General features: G+C 38.6%; 1 protein-coding gene across 4 annotated transcripts in view; it reads left to right on the forward strand.

The window, feature by feature from the left end:
- Positions 1-18,166, forward strand: part of LPP (LIM domain containing preferred translocation partner in lipoma) — a 680,491-nt gene that overhangs the window by 496,014 nt on the left and 166,311 nt on the right. For all 4 annotated transcript variants that reach the window (XM_047788612.1, XM_047788637.1, XM_047788629.1 and 1 more), the window contains one exon: positions 16,749-16,875. In XM_047788612.1, the coding sequence (XP_047644568.1) occupies positions 16,749-16,875 (127 nt within the window). The remainder of the gene's footprint in view (positions 1-16,748; positions 16,876-18,166) is intronic.

The following is an 18,166-nucleotide window of genomic DNA, read 5'->3' on the forward strand; positions in this document are numbered from 1 at the left end:
AAAATCACTCTGAGGTCCACATGGTAGGAATCCAGACACTTGACTATATTCCTTCAGTCACTGGGGTGACTGAGACTCACAGAAGTAAACTGACTTGCCTAAAGTCATTTAGTTCCTTCTACTATGTGTTTGTAAGCAGTTTGCTGTTACATCAGAAAAATTGTGAGACAGATAGATGTTAGTACTTTTTGTTTGTTTAGCCCATGATGGTATATCAGGAAATCTAAATTCGTTTTTTGTTTTTTTGTTTTTTTGGCTTAGTATGTGAGCTTAGGAAATGCAGAATGGGATTCTTAAGATTGATATGCTTCTCTGACCTGTAAAATCATTGTTTTTCTTCCCTGACTGATCACAAGATAAACCTGTTCCATCATGTGCTATGTCTTCTCTTTGTGATATTATCAATACTTACATTGACAAACTCTTAAAGATTTATATAATGCTTCTAAGAGTCACTATCTTCAAACCTACTTTATGAAGTAGAACCTGGTCCAAAATAAGGTCTAGAGAGATGTGTGACATGTCCTGTGACCAGTATGTGACAGATTTAAGGCTGCCATCCTAGTCCTCGAGCTTCTGAATCTGATACTTGCTATAACGCATATCTCAGACTCCATTGAGCCTCCATGTGTTTGCTGTGGGTTAGGCTTTTCCTTCGAAAGTTAGAACTTAGTAAACATAAACTTTACCACAGTAATGCTAGTATGATGTACCCTTCAAAGTGAAAAACATGTATCTTCAAAGGGACTGCTCCACTTTTTCATTTATTTCTCAATTTTACCTCTAATTTTTTTTCTTTAATGCTCCAAACAATGTTCCAAGTTTCTTTAATCTACAGGTTGGTAGTGAGAGGTTGGCCTAATTTCTATATTCCCTTCGAGCACAAGCAATAACACATTTTAAAGGATGATAAATAGCAGTGTGAAATATAGAAGGGTTCTATAAATACCCACTGAAATCCCTGTAGTCAGAACCAGGTAGAATAAGAGAACAATCAAGCCATCCTCTTTCCTTCCACATTATCTCCCTTTTCTTGTATAAGTAGTTTCATGGATAAGACCTCAAACACCAGAGCCAGACAGACAAGGATTTGAATCTTGGCTCTGCCTATATGACCTGCAAGACTGTAGACAAGCTACCTAGCTCTCCTGGGCTTTGTTCCCCTTGTTTATAGAAAGAGGTTTAATGATATTACATGTAATTTGTAGAACAGTCATTTAGAACAATGCCTGCACATTTTTAGTTGGTAATTATAATCACTTCCTATCACTGCATTTATCTTCCTCCAAGACCCTATTTCTCACCTTTTAGGATACTTCTATCCGTGTCTATTCTATAGAGAGGAAATACCATCAGCCTACATTTAACATCAGTTTATGCTACTATGTCATGGGGTATTTTGCATTTCTAATTTCATCCTTATCTTTCTAATCAAAGTGCTGACTGATGCAGTATCTACCACCTTGTGCCTGTCTAGTAAATATGATTTGGACTAAAAAAGTTTAATTTTTAGTTACAAGAACAGTATCATAACACTGCCAAAATTTTATAAAATAGAAAAGAGAAAACAAACACCCACAATGCAACACACTCATGACACCATATGTGGTGTAACAGTCAAGGCCATGGATGTCGTGTTTGAATCCTGGCTGTAATACCTTAAGCCCTCTACTTACAACTGTGGGCCTCAATTTCCTCCCCACTGAATGAAGGCAGTAAGAGTAACCACCTCATAAGCAGGAGATTGGGAGGATGCTGTGCATATAAAGCATTTGGAACAGGGCTTGCTCAATAAATTTTAGTCGTGAAGAGGAGGAGGGGGAAGAGGAGGACTTGCATGTGTGTCCCCTTTATGCTTGTTGTTGTTCACAGATTACTTGAGGAGTTTCACGTCTCCTGCTCCCTGTTTTTGCCACAAGAAACATGCATTTGGAGACTGAAGAGTATACCCAATGGAGAATCCCCAGACCCAGGGAGGGGAAATGACTGTCTGGATTGCACTCAGCAAGTTTATGGTGAAGAGAGATCTAAAATTCCTAACCAGCAGGCTCCTCTCCTCATTTCCTATATACATTTCTTATTTGGGGTCACTAATTTTTGACTACTGGTTGCTATCTGAGATTGTAGATTAAGCTTCAGGAACAATAAAGCATGCTAAGATTTTTCAGTCTGGCTTTTATGGCACTGCTGGCTTTGTATGACAGGATTTCATATCCACTGGGATGTCCATACCTAAGGGCAAATGGAGAGGACTCCTGAAAGTGTATAGCCATAAAAAGACAGCACATCCCTCTATGCAACCTGCCCCAAAAAACCCCACATAAATAGTTTCCATCATGATTCTCATCTTTTATGTGTGGGCATAAGTCCTTGCAGCAAAATCCCAGGGCACCCATGTTTCTCTACCCTAAACTTCCTCTAAGCACTGAATTGTTAGTATCAGAAATCATCACAGCCACTTCCAAGCTCATTTCCTTCAGTCTTTAATGAAAGCAATCTTTTTTTTTTTCTTTAGATCAGCAGCAAAAATGCAAACATTTACATGAGTAGTATTCACCCAAGTGTGGAGCAGCTAACTTGCTGCACCAGGGTCCTGGTTTGATCTGTAGACATCTCTCCTCACTTAGAGGTGGGCTGTCCCAGCAGATGCTCCCCTCACATTTACAAAAATATCACTGACATCATTGCACACAGCACAAACCATGAGACAAACAAAAAGTCACATAGAGGGACATAAGAGCCAAAGGTCAAGTACATGTGTTTTTTACCTGAAAAGAAAGATGGCAACTTGTCAGCTTGACTTTCTTATATGTACCTCTTGGGGTCTTCACTTTGAATGTCATTCTTGCTACATCTCTGGATGTCCAAATTCCAACCTTGTCCAAGACCTGATTAAAATGCCACCTTCTCTTATGACTGTCCCTCCATCTCCCCACGCTGAGCCATCTCCTCTTTCTCTATGATCTGGTAGCAGTGATTAAAACCTTTTACTTTGGTTATTGTATTTTTGAATATTTCCAGATGCCTAATGTTTCCTGCCAAATCTCCTAGAGGACAAGGCCATGACTCAATTATTTCTTTAATTTCTTTACCGCTAGCACTTGTTAGGCCCTCAGCATTTGTACTTTGACTAAATTTATTACTGACCATCATATCCTCAGCTGTGTTTAGTTTTTGTGCTACTAGGAACTTGCTAGGTTGCATCTCATACATGAAACAGTGCTGTCCTTATGATGCTTGATGTCCTCTGTAACATCTAGTATTTATTCTTCTCCAAAAAGCTCACTTTATATTCAAGAAGCATTGGAAGCTGAGTCCCTAGCCTTAAGCATTGTCTTGAGGGTTGAGGCAGTGCTGAATAGCCTGGGTCAGTGACCATGACATGTCTCTTGGTTAGAAAGAGAATAAAGCCAGTAACAACTTGCTTCTTCCTATTACTGAGGATAGTTAGAATGACAGAGAAGGTAGAGCATATAGAGTTTTTTGGTGATATTCATGGTTGTGTTATAACAATAACCCTTTGTATGTTTCTGGCACTTAAGTATATCAAGTCCACTTCATTCTGATCAGAGTGACACTTTTGACCCCATCCTTCCTAGTTACTAGAAATTGGGAGGCATTTTCTAGCATCAGTGTGGCTGAGTGCAAATCCTAGCTCCTTCTCATACCAACTTGAGCAAAGCTCTTTAGCTGTAAAGGGAGGTAGCAAAAGTACTTATGTCATTGGATTATTTCAGAGGTTAAAGGAGAAAGTACGTGTACAGAGTAGTAACTCCACATGGTATTATTGTAATCTCAGGCACTGAATAAGGCCCTGAATCAAGAAAATTCTCATCAGATAGAAGTATTTGTTTCAGAAAGGCATGTGTATTTTTTGGGAACAGTGGATGGGAAGAAGGCAAAAAGGGATGGGAGAGGTTCGGGCCAGCTTGCCTAGGACTTTGGACTCACCTGTATAAAAAGTGGTTCCTTGGGTCTGCATAATGTGAGGAGAAACACCCTTTGTTAAGTCGAGGAAAGGGAGACTGGCACAAAGGATTGCACCAGCACAGCCTGCACACTCCTCTGGGGACCACATCTGTTTGTGCCAGCTGTTGTCAGTCTATGTAGGCTTGATGAGAAGAACAGCCACGATTTTCACTTTACAACTTCCATCTTGGAATCTCAGAATACTGTGTTAGATGAGGGCTTCCAAAGTTTTGCCAAGAATGAACATACTTTTTCGGGCACCAAGAATGCATCACTGTGCACCCTTTGATGATGGAACAAGAATGAACTAGTTTCAGAGTAGACCTATTTTTCTGATTTGAGCCATCTTCTTGATTCTACCACTTATTTTTCAGATGACATGGGACAACTCAATTCCCCTCCCTGACTCTTAGTTTTTTCATTATAAATAAAAGGGTTTATCTACCACTAAATGATTTCCAATATGTCTTCTGTTTCTGAAATGCTCAGAGTGCAAGGGATATACAGTTTCCTCCCAAATAGACTACAGCTTGGAACAATTTGGGCCAGGATCAAGTTCTCGTAGAATAGCATATTTTGTAGTATTTTGTTCATGCTTGCATTATAATCCAGCAAGGGGGAAAAAAAAAAAAAAGATTATTAGTTTGGTCACTAGGAAATGATATTATTATCTTTTAGTTTTTTTATACGAGAGTATTAATGACCCTTTACATGATTTTTCCTTTGCCCACCACTAGTACAGTACTATTCATCATTTCTTTTTACTATTTTAAGATTTAGGATTACCCTTCCAGCTTGTCTCAGAGGTTGATAAGAGGCAGTCTTTTCAAGAGCAGTTCTTCTCTTGCTGAATCACGAGTGAAGACATTAAAAATGGCTCTCTCTAAATCTTGTACTCCATCTATCTACATCGGAATTACCAGGACACTTGTTATTTATTTTCTAGGTTTCTATCTTTCTACACAGAGGAAATATTATATTTACAAAACAGAAATAGATTCACAGACTTTGAAAACAAACTTATGGTAATCAAAGGGGACAGGAGAGGGAGAGGGATGAATTAGGAGTTTGCAATTAATATATACACATTACTGTATATAAAATAGATAACCAACAAGCACCTGCTGTATAGCACAGGGAACTATATTCAATATTTTATAATCACCCATAAGGGAAAAGAGCATTGTAAATTAACTATTTTTCACTTTTCAAAATGTCTTAGTATTTTTCCCTAAGGAAGTGTCCTTTGATAGTTCAAGACTTTGTAATACAAGGTTAAATTCTCCTAAACATATGTAGAAGGACTATAAAATCCCTCTGAAACAATGGTGATGGATCGAAGACTGAGGCAGTGTGTATGGTAGGAAGTATGCACTTTCTGAACTTGATGACCGGAATCCAATTTCAAGTTCCCAAGTTCTGTCAAGGTGATCTCTGTGCCTCAGCTTCCTCTTTTGCAAAACCAGAGTCTAAGATCTGATGGGGTTGCTGTGGTGTTTAAATGAGTTAACATATTGTGAACATTGTCTGGTCCCTGCTGATCTACTCAGGATACATTATTTTCACTCTGTTAAATTATACATCAATGAATATGTAAATTAAACACATGTATTTCTATCTTTCAGAGTTTATGGAAAGGGATATTCCTTCAATAGGATTACTATTATTTGAAACCAGGTTGCTGATGAGTTAGACGTACTAAACGCTATTGGCTCTTCAGTATCAGAGCATGATGTTTTCTCCCCTCTGCCGAAGTGCTGATGAATGACATCAAGTCATTCACATTCCCTCGTCCACCTTCCTGCCACATTTGAAAGGCATCCATAGCTCAGATTTGACAGGCTGTTTGTGAGCATTTAGTACGAGTCATGAGCCCCTAAGAAATATTAGCATACATCATATCACCTTAGGTATTACTCACAGTGGCCCTGAAATGGAAGCATTCCCTCTCCCCCGCCTGCCCCCGACCCCATTTACAGACGAAGATGCTTATGCTAAGGGAAGGTTAAAAAAACTGATGAAATGTTATGCAAAATATGTGCTTCATCTTGGTATTTGAACCCGCTTTTTCTGCTTCCAAAGCCCACACTTTCTCCATTACACCACAATCAATATTTCTGAAAGTAAATGGGGCCACACTGGTCTCCAGCCTCTGGTATAATTAGCATCATGCTTTAATCAGTGAGGTTGACTGTCTTGATTAACCTTTATGACAGATCATGTAAGTTTCATATTTCTAAATGAATATATAGAGGCAGCTGTAAATTAGTGGAAAAACACTGAACTTGGATCAGAAGACTAATGTCTCTGTCACTTACTATGAGTATGATTTTGGTTAAGTCATTTAACATAGTCACTTAACAAACCACTAACTTGGTTTTTTTTCTTTGTACAAAAAACACACAGTCCTATTTCAGAAAATATTAAATGAAATGTAATACGTGTAAGGATTGTGCCGGAGTTCCTTGTAGCCTGTAAAGGAACGTGGAAATGTGAATGTTTTTCTTCCTTTCCTTCAAGTCCTAATACAAGCTTATTTTCCCCCAGCCTGTTTTTGGTATGCCCCAGTTCATGATAACCCCTTTTCCTCTAAACCCCTATCATCCATTGGTGTATCCACATGGTATTTATAACAGTATAGCCTATGATTTACATAGGCCATCTCATTTAGCTCATGGGCTAAATCCTATTGACCCCATTTTATAGTTTAGGCAACTAATATTTAGTAAAATGAAGCATCTTGCCCTGAGCCACACAAGTGGTAAACAGTAGATGTGGGACGTGAACCCAAACAAGGTAGCCCCTAGAGCCTATTTTTCTAAGGGTCTAAACCATACCAATTACCATCAACAGTCAATGTTTTGCTTCCTTCTTTACTCCTTCCCCATGTGCCTTGATTTCTTGACTGAATTATAAATTCCTCGAACTGGAATTTCAATTCTAGTAATTGAGGTATTGAATATATCTCAGTTATCTTGATAATTGCCATAATGCCTAATTACTAGTATTTCTGGGTAATTTAACGTAGATTTTGCTGCAACTATGGTTTTCCACACTGCTCCAATACCCTAGAAGCAAGGACTTTTGACGCCTTCCTCTTCTTTGTCTCCAGGAGCTAATCTTCCCTCCACGTTGCACTACTTTGATTTGATTTTCACAGGTCAAGCAAAAAACCTTTTCTCCGTTATTCTCACCGAGACAACTCCGCCTGCCTCCCTGCCGAGGCCCAGAAATCCAATGTGATCAGTGCATCTGTCAGAGGGTGGACTTTTTGCTTCGAGTGGCATTGTTACTGAACAAAAGACATGGCTTTTCTTTGCATCCGAAGTGCCTGGATCGCTGAGCAAGAACCTTTCTGACTCAAATGAAAACCACCTTGTGTTAGGTGAAATACAGGGAGTTAACCATTTGTTTGCTGGCGTGCATTTCCCACGAAAAACTCAAAAACAGAAATTTACCTCAGCCATGGAAAGTGATGTGCCAAGCGTCATATTTGCATATTAAAACCGAAAACTGATTTGCATGTTATTTCAGTGTCTTGTGTCACGTTCAGGCATCTGTCAAGCCCACTTAGACAGAAACAGCTTGTATAGTAGGAAAGTGTTTCTGTGCATATCTGACTGAAAATCTAAGGGCCTTTCCTTTTTTCAGCAAACTGTCCCCACTTTAGGCTCTTCTTTCTCTTCTGTCTTCATCTCTGAAAATACTAAAGAAAAGACTGAAATCCCTCATTTTATAAAGTGGAGTCGTTATTTTCTAACGGTCATCCATTTTTTATTATATTGTATTCAGATAACTTTAAAATTATTTTAGAAAATTAAATTACTCATAATCCCACCATCCTCAGCTATTAACATTTCGATATATTTTTTCTATTGTTTTTTTTTTATACCTGCACAGGCACACATACTGGCACGCTTATGTATGTATTTGTGTACATTCATAGTTATCAGACAGTACTATTTTAATAGCCTCCTATTTTTTTTAACATGATAATGATGAGAATTGTGAAACAATCTAAATGTCTATCTAACAGTAGGGAACTGGTAAAACCTCAGTGTGAACAGTGAATCAGAACCCTGATCAAGGCCGGCGGAGCCCTGGTGAGAGAAACACTTAGATGTCTGGTTGAGGACAGCTTTTCTGTGGGACAATGCGTGGAAAGCAGTGCATTGTGATAACACTTTTCTTCCCAAGGTTGGAGCAACCCAGACCTTGGCATTGTTCCAGGCAACCAAATAAGAGTGAAATGTCTTCTCAGCTATGGTCACCACCAGGTACTAATGGAGCACAGCAAAGACCAAGACCTTTTTTAGTTTGAAACTTTGAACAATAGTTCATCCCATTCATCAAACTTTTATGTCTTGAATCTTCCTGAAGTGAAACCTACCAAAGGAAATAATGTCTTGTAATCGCCTTGCCTTTGTTGTGTCAAATCCCTTATGTATAACATACATAAAGCCTAATTAACAGAGCAAAGAAATTTATATAGGTTTTGGCTAAAGGGTGGTGGAAATACCTTCTTTTGACCTTGGGTGAGAATCACACAAGGTGATATGTAGGAAGGAAGCAAATTCATAGAGGTCTTATTACCTGCCACAAAGGCCATCGGCTTTCTCTTTTATGGAGGGCCTACCTTCTTAAAGAATGGCAGTTATGGAGAATATACAAGTGTGAAGAGAAGGAGCAGTGAAATGAGAACTATGAAGTGAGTTGGCAAGAGATCTTTGCTCTAGCCTCTCCCTGACCCTGAGGATCTGGAGCTCCTGCTTCTCACCTTTCCTACCTGCCTACCAGGTGAGAGAGCATCTGCGGTTGTGTCTTTTTTGCTTGGAGCTCATCTAGGCAAGAACACAAAAGGGAGGCTGCTTCATCCTACATAACCATACATGAACTCTGTTCTACTGTTCATCTCTGTTGCCAAAGGCTAAGATGCAGGGTTTAATAATTTGGAGAGCCAGCAAAGCATACATTCACCAAATGCCATGTATTTTAGGTTCATAGTTAAAAGGACTCAGAGTAGTTATAACAATTAATGTGAAATTGAAATAGACTAGACTAGACTGAAGTACTTTCTCAGCATATAGAAGAGTGAAGAGTTACTGGAGAGACACTCTTACTCTGTAAACATGCCACTTCCAAAAAGAAAATCATTTTTGTTAATGGTTTGTAAGGTATCTCTCCTGGTAATTGTAACTGTCACTTAGTTGATGTTTAATATTTTACAAAGCTTCTTCATATAAATTAGATATTATCATCTCCCAATTTATAGATGAGAAAATCAATAATAGAGAAACAAAAATCCTTGGGGAACTGAAATGGAGCCCTAGACATTAGGCACAGGAAGAAGCATGCTCCAAGCCAGGGCACTCTGGAGGCTACCCTGACACAAGAGGACTGGAAGGGGTGGGTGTGGAGAGAAGCCACTTTCTCTCAGCTCAGCCTACGTCACCATAATGCCCTGGTGTGCAAGCACCATGACCTCTTAGTGGACACCCAGCACTTTCCCCTGGCTTCAGGGACATCCAGCAACTCCACCAGGCCGTCAGTCACATTTATCTGTCCTTGGCTATGACTCCAGATTTGGCCTAAGTCAGGTGATTTAGAGATACCAATGCATGGCATGATAAAAGGAATATGAAAAAGAGGTTATGAGAAAACCAAGTTTTTGAAAGTTGAAGACTAACTGGAATGGATTTCCAAGCTAAAATCAAACTTTTGAAGTTGAACTCCCTGGGTGGTCTTTTTTGTGTTCCTCCCATTCATTCTTCAAGAAAAGGGGCTTCAAGAATGGAAAAGCCAAGTGCATGCCTTTCTGCTTCCATGAAACTGTGAGGAATGTTCTGTGGGGGGATGTCTCATTGTAAATAAATGGTTCTCCTCTTGTCCTTCTCTTCTCTGTATGACCCAGTGCTTTAAACCTGAAGCAGTGGTGAGTGTCCAGCAGATCTTCTGCTCTTGGCCTGAAGGAGTGCTCTTTCCACTAAACAGCGAGATGTTGAGCATAGAGTGTGATAATTCAGTGAGTCAGAAAGTAGAAGCAGCCGCAGGAAATTGCAAACTGCAAACTTGACACAGTTAAATAGGGGGAGAAAAAGAACGAAAATATCAGAAATATATTTTTTTTCTGGCAGGCTTTCAGCTCCAAAATGGGGCTAATTCTACCTTTTGAAAGAAGATAATTTCAATGTTTCTTTTTTCAAGAACACATAATTGAAGTTATTTTCCCTCTGAGAGAAGGAACCTCTTGTACATCATTGCAAATGGACAAGAAAAATGAGCAGCTCTGGTACCCAGAGTGATAGAGTATTCATTATCATGTAATCTCTCTGAATATCTTGGCTGCTTTTTCCTGGTGTTGTATCTGCCTGGGTGGTGCTTTTCTGGTAAGGTTCAGATTTGCACTAAGTTCAAGATACCTAGCACTGTATAACTAGGAAATCAACAGCAGGTAAAGACTCAGGGAGAAGAATGACCCATGCTGAGGTCAGTATCAGAGTAACTCACAGGCTGATGTAATGACAGTTTGAGTAGCCATTTTACAAAATGGTTCCTTAGTGCATATATTTAAATAGTTAAATTGGCGGTAATAAAGATTCAAGGTGGTGAGTGTTCTCCTATGGGTCTTTGCCATTTCCACCTTAGTGCAGGCTGTTTACCACCCTTCCTTTGTCTCTTAGGAGGGACGGGATTCTGCTTTCTGTGCCCAAGGAGGGATGGTGGTAGGAGAGGGTGGTTAACCTTTGTACGTTCTTGAATTCATGCCCTACATGTAGTGAAAGTTCAGTAGGCTGCAGAAACCCTGTGACCTGCCAGCTGCTTACTCAGATTCAGAATGCTGAATGAAGTTCTAGATTGTCTCAAGGGGTGCTGACAAGTGGTTTAAATCCTCCTGTAAATGGAAATATCTGTAATAATGAGGTTTCCACTTACTCAGTGTGTCTGTTTTTATAAACTACAAAGTATCCATAAATATGAAATCTGTGATTTCACTATAAAAATCTCTAATGATATGTGCCTTGCATTCTATGGGTACAAAAATATGATAGAGTAGAATCAAAGGAATCTTTGAAAATACCGTATTACACATAAAGATACTGAGGCCCAGGGAATACAAATGATTTGATCAAAATAGCTGGACAAGTTAAAGGCAGAACTAAGATTAGACAGATAAGTAAATCTTTTGTACTTAATGGGTTCTGGTGTAAGAAAGTGCAAAACACTTCAAATACCATGAAGTGTTATATAAATATGATGGATACTGTTATTTGTGTTATTCTTAATCTGGCAGAGTTTTCTTGCTCACCAAGCAGATTCTGTCCATGTGTATTCTGTCTGCAGAAACAGTCTTTATTTTTGCACTGTCTCACCCATAACCTTTACCAGGAGCCTAGATCCAAATTTGGCTTTGGTATTCATATTAAGCTTTCCCTGGAATTATAAGCAGCTGGGCCCCTAGCAAGAAAAGAATGATGACAGAGAAGATCCTGTTATAGATTCTTGGTCATTTTCTGTTTCCTAACACTTTTAAGCCAGGGGGGAAAAGTGACTTTTTCATAATCTGAGGGAAAAAATCTTTATTGTAAAAAAAGGAAACTGTGGAAGAATACAAAGAATATAAACCACTGTCCTATCCCTTTCAACCATTAACTTTTGAGCCTATTCCTATCCAGTCTCCCTTTTGGAACAGCTGGAAGCAGGCCAGCCTGGGCAGTGCATGGCTCATCTCCACAAGTAAGCTCCTTCCTTCCTATGTCATATCTAGCCACAAGGGAGAATGGAAAATACAGTCTAGCTGTGTGCTCAGAGGAAGGGGAAACAAATTATGGTGAGTAGTTAGCAAATTCACATTGTAAATATCAGAGTTCTTTTAAAGCATATTAGCAGTTAAATTACTCGGAAATGCTATAATGTCTGGTTGCATCTTTAAAAACATCATTGACTTTAGTGTTTGAGATGTTTGCCAGCAGGCATATTTCAGGAGCATGACTTTAGTAGTAGTCCACTGTTTTTAAATTTCCCAATGATTCTCTATTGCCCGAAACAGTTTTTTTGTCTTTTTGCTATTTATTTGGGCCACTCCCGCGGCATGTGGAGGTTCCCAGGCTAGGGGTCAACTCAGAGCTGTAGCCACTGGCCTACGCCAGAGCCACAGCAACGCGGGATCCGAGCCGCGTCTGCAACCTACACCACAGCTCACAGCAACGCCGGATCGTTAACCCACTGAGCAAGGGCAGGGACCGAACCCGCACCCTCATGGTTCCTAGTCGGATTCGTTAACCACTGCGCCACGACGGGAACTCCCCGAAACAGTTTTGACCACAGTCCATTTCTCTAGCCTCATCTCACCTCTGTTCCTCTTCTATTTCTTAACATTTTTGCTAATATATATGTTGCTTTGTACATACTATTCTTGGAATATCTTTACCTTTTTATTCTCTCTCTCTTTTTTCCTTTCTTCCTCCCTCCCTTCCTTCCTTCCTTTCTCTCATCTGGTGAAATCTAGTTTGTTCTTAATATGAAACCAAGTGGTCACCTCCTTTCTGGCAACCTTCTCCCATCTCAGAACACTGAATTAATACCTGTGTTTCTGTACTTACAGTTTATCATAGTTATCTATTTTCTCATCTCTTTCTTCCTAAACCGAGTTGTCAAAGGCAGGAATCCTGAATAATTTGACTTTAGAATGATGGTGTTTAGCACTTGGCATTTCCTTTCGGAAAGGTATGTTAAGAGAATTTTGAAGGAGTTCTCTGAAACTTATTTCTCAATAACTCATCTGTAGGTCATATAATGTTTGACTGACTTAGGAGGTTCAAGCAGTTCAAAGGATACACATATTACTGAATAAAATTGATACCTATAAGAATGTCTCTTTCTTAGAAAAGTCTAGAGGCTGTATTTCTATTTAATAGTTTTTTGTTTCAGTATTTAGCAGTAAGCCTCCACATTGAAAACATCTTTGCATATTAGATAATACAATCAGTAGCTTAAAATCCACATGACTACAGAATAATAGAGTTAAAAGGGCTTGGAGACAACATCTTAGGACCCTGGAGAGGACCGAACTGGAGCAGAAACACGCCCAACTCAGCATACCAGGTCTTGACCAGGGCTTTGCCGTCTCTCAGGGCTGGTGCTTTCCACAAGGTTGCTCAGTAATCTTCTCCAAGCCTCAATTTCCTCATCCATAAAACAGGATTACATCTCACACAGGGCTGTTGTACAGACATTTAAAATTATATATATGTGAAAGCAGGCACTTTGGAAAGCATCACACAGATACAAGGAATCATTATTATGCCATGATGAAAAAGCCAATGATACTCTTCGTAATTCCACTTTTGAAGAAATAAAAATAACACATCCCTTGCCAGCCCTCCCTGACCCCTGCTTACAAATTTTCAACTTGTGTTCTATTGCCTATACACAATTTTCGAAGCTGCTTATTAAAAAATGAATTGGATGCAGTTATTATTTTTTCTTGGGATGTGTTGAGTCCTAAGCACTCCTGGGAGAGAGAAATTGAAAGGGGTCTCTTCATCCAACTGAGGAAATTACTAAACTACTACTTACGGAATTTGAACCCTGAAAAAAGTCCTGGGCTACATCTTCCTGGGTGTGAAAGACAACCGGAAAGCACTTGTGTTTTTACCACTGTCTCTTCCACAGATGTTAAGTATTACCCACTGGAAGCTGGAGGCGAGGAGAGTTCTATAGCCAAAAAAGGTCCGGAAACACTGGACGAGATGATCTCTCAGGGTCTTGGGGTCTTTATTCATTAAAAAATGCTCACAATCCAAGATCAGTTTTATATGAGTTTAGAATCTAAAAGAAACAAGCCTTTCCAAATGTGTTATTTTAGAGACAGTACTACCAGCAAATAGGAAGGAGCATTTGTAGAATCAAAGGAGTGATATACATATTTTTCTTAAAATCTGTATAATACTGACAGGTAAGTACTTTGAAATTTCTGCTTGAAAGTGCCAAGGGTAAAATGTGAATTGCTGGCTTTGATTTACAGGGAACGGACTTGACTTTCTAGGTTGCCTTTATTTATACTAAAAGGGAAGAAAGCAGATATTAGGGCCAAAGAATGATAAATAATATCTATTCCCTGAAGGTTCATCCTAAAACTGGAAGCAGGAATTATCAGATTTTTCTTTACTAGTGTTGATTTAAATTAAAACAGCCAACACCATGAACGTTAAAGGTAATATTTCATACTTTTTTTTAGCACTTTTTCTATGGAAAGCAAGGTTTTTTTGAATAAAATGCATGTAATTTAGAATCAGGTGATACCGAATTTCTGGCTCAAGTTCTGTCTTAATCACAAACTTTTTAAAAAAAAGATGTAGGTAATTTTCCCATCTCATCTTCAATGTTGACCTGGAATAGTACCCTCTCTTAGAGGCAGGTTAGGGAATCCAGAGTCCCATTTTCACTATGGTTTGAAAGTAGTTAAGCTCTATATAGCATGAAATGCAAGTCATCTTATTTTAATTCTTCCAGACTGTGAGGTAGCATTGTCAAATCCATTCTATAGAAGAGGATCTGAAGTTCTGAAAGGTTCACAAGTTCACCTAAGTTAAATCTCTACCTCCAACCATAATGCCAGGGCCACAGTGTGTATCCCTTCACTGCCTCTAGCCACAATAATTTTATGTTGTTATGTGAGTATTTCTGTAAAATTTTCCTTAAAGTGGATAGCACATGAACAGTATTAAGCTTAATATTAGCAAATCATCCCTGCAGTGTTCATTTGTATAAACACTCCCACCAATATAGTGTACTTTTTATAAGTAATTGTCTATGTTTCTCTTTCTCATCCCTACTAGAATCCAGTCTCTCAAAGGCAACGACTGTGAATACATCTTTGTGCGCCTTCCAGGGTACACAAAATAGACACTGTAAGAATGTGCAGATAAACTAATAAGCAAAAGAAATGTGAATGATTCAAAAACTTCCTTAACTTTCACAGTGACTCTCTAGGGCAGGCATTACTTGCAGTTTAGTGGAGAACCTACGCTGAACATTTAATGTTTATAGGGTACATGAATGAATCTAGGATGGGCCCTTGCCCTGATTTTATTCTAACTAGCCTTTCCCTGGTCCTTGGGGTGTCAATTTTCTTTACCTGACAATGAGTTAAATGAAGTAATGATTCTTCAGATGCCAGCATGCAGCTCTACTTTTTGTCCCTGTCTCCTAGCACATGCCATAGTCTATTCACTGCTGTCCAGTCTCCAATCCAAATTGTCCAGCAATGAAATAAAATCTCAGAGCTAAGATTAGTGACCAACGTAAAAAAAAAATGCTCAGCCTCTTTAGCCTTCTGCATGTCTGTACTCCATCTTTCTGCCAATAATTAAAAGCCTAGAAACGAAAGACAATTATGAAGAATAGGTCAAAAACTTCATGTATGTTTAGAAGACATTTCATGCCTTAGACATAATGCAAATAATTCATACCCACCTTTAAGTTGTTGAAGTAAATGGTGGTAGTAATAATGAACCTTTAGAGATTTGTACTTTACATTTTTTTTAATATTCAAAAACTCATTTGGTTTAGTGAAGATAATGGATGAATGAATATTTGAGCTTCAAGTTTTGTTGGACTGATTCTTGTAAACTATTCATAAAAAGAGAAATTCTTGATCAACAATTAAGAATGTATAAACATCACAGAAGTACAGTCCCAGTCTCATTAGCCACAGAGAACTTTGTCACCGTTATTTCTAAACCTTTAATAACAGTCTTTCTGTTTTTAACATTTTGACTGAAGATATTGGGATGCCATATTAGAAATGGTCAAAGATAGAACATAGGCAAAATAAAATTAATAAATTTCCTCTTATTTACATTGCATAAGCTATTTTACATATGGTATTTATTTTATATCTGGTATTTCTTCTTTCTTTACATACTTTGGATTCTTGGTTGATCACCTCAATTTTTTTTCTCCTGTCATTTGAATCCCTTACATTGCTATAATTCAGGTCCATCCGCAGTATTTAAACACCAAGCTAGTGTCATTGTTAATGATTTACCTCCTCACTTGATATCTGGTTTTTGCAGTGCCTTGGGTCGGTGGGGGGATTACTTAACCTTATTAACTAGAACACAAGCCCTTCACTCCCTAGACCCCTGTGTCCAAAAAAGTTCATCTTCTTTTCTATATTAAACTTTATTCATTGCCCAGAAATATGCAACTGCTGGGAGCTCCTTATGCCACTTGGTTTTTTCCTTACCTGAATGTAAGAAACCTCAACATGTGTGTTTGCTTTCTTTCAGCTGAGCAAGTCCAGTCTGTACCAGTACCCTTCCACTGAAATTCTTCCTCCCAGGCCACATGAGCAGTCTCCCTTGCACTTGATTATGGACTTTCTATGTTTTTTTTTTTTTTACCTTTAATTATTAAGGTACCTGTATCTCTCACATAACTGTAAGCTCCTTAAGGGGGGAAATTCAATTTATTCATATTTTTAAAATAGATATACAACTGGCACATAGTGACTGCTTAGCAATTATTTGGTGAAATAGAGTCCAATTCTTTATAAACATGGATTTCTAAAGCCTGATAGATGGCTCATCTAGATAAGGCAAGTGAAAAAAGTGATGTCTCCAAGGCCAGACACCGAATAGGTGATAAAACTGATTCTAAACCCAGGTCTCCTAATAACCACATCCATTGCCTTTTCTTCTAAGATGCAAACACTACTTGCTTTCTTTGGTTGATGTCTAGATTCCACTTTAAATATTGTGTTTTCTGCCTTTCAGGGTGGACAAACAGGGCCCATGGGGCCTCCAGCTGCTCCCCCTTCATTCCGCCCCGAAGATGAGCTCGAGCACCTGACCAAGAAGATGTTGTATGACATGGAAAATCCACCCGCCGACGAATACTTTGGTGAGTGGGGTCTAGGGCTGACTTTGGATATAAAGGTTCTGTTCTGTTTTCCTTACTTAGTAATTAGGAGTAGTATCAGCTCCATTGGCAAAGGCTAGAGTCTAGACGCATGGGTGTTGATAAGCATGTACACACCTGAGTGTTCTGGAAATTGCTTTGTGAGACTGCAATAAACGTGGTGTCTGTTCATCTTGTACTAACATTTCAGGGGGTAATGCAGAATTTCTTGACATACTAATTTGAGTTTAAAAATTAATTTTTTGAGTTTCTGGGTGGGTCAGTGGGTTAAGGATACAGCATTGTCACTGCTGTGGTTTGGGTCTCTGCTGTGGCATGGGTTTGATCCTTGGCCTAGGAACTTCTACTAGTATGCTGTAGTCATGGCCAAAAAAAATTAACTTTTGACAATTTATTAGCTTTTATTTAGACAGCAATAGGATTTCTATGTGGGTTCAGGTCTCTCACTGATCTAAGTATTCATCTACAAAATGTGGAATTGGGCAGTATCTCAACTCTATGCTCTCAATCTTTTCCCTATTTGAGTTCAGGAAAAGATGTTTCCTTTGTATTTTTTTTTTTTTGACTTCTCCCTTTTCCAAACCTGTGATTAAATATGAACAATTAATAAATCCAGTTCTTTAGTATAATGTGAATTTGTGAATTATATGCTAGTTATAATGTGTTAAGGATAAATAACCTATACTCAAGGAGGTTGTGATTATTCAGGAGAGATAAGAAAAACGCACAAACAATTACTACTCTAGGAAGATATTTTAAGAGGCATAAGAGAGCCATAGGTCAGATGTTATAAAATATAAAAGGTGTGTTCATCAAGAACATCAGGAACGTTTTAGAGAAGAGTTGGTAGCTCTTAAACCTGGACCCTTTAAAGCAGTGCCTCTCAAATTTCCTGATGAAAGACTATTTCCTCCCTAGTCTTTTGGAGACCAATATTTCCAGAGCGTATAATTAAAATTAGTTACTAGGAAAGTAAAATTACAAGAAAACAAAGTGGAAGATCCAGTTTTACCTTTATTAGATTTAACAGTAATACTCTATTAAATTGCTGTAATATTTTGTAAATACTGTTTCCATACTTGTCTTATTGCAGAGTGTTAAACATTTCTTAGTCAAATAGGCATCTATGGACTGCGTTCTGAGTAGCACTGCTTTAATGACATCTAGAAAAAAGGATATTATGGAGTTCCCATCGTGGCTCAGTGGTTAACGAATCCGACTAGGAACCATGAGGTTGCGGGTTGGATCCCTGGCCTCACTCAGTGGGTTGAGG

The sequence above is a fragment of the Phacochoerus africanus genome, chromosome 1, assembly GCF_016906955.1.
Source record: "Phacochoerus africanus isolate WHEZ1 chromosome 1, ROS_Pafr_v1, whole genome shotgun sequence".
NCBI lineage: Eukaryota > Metazoa > Chordata > Mammalia > Artiodactyla > Suidae > Phacochoerus > Phacochoerus africanus.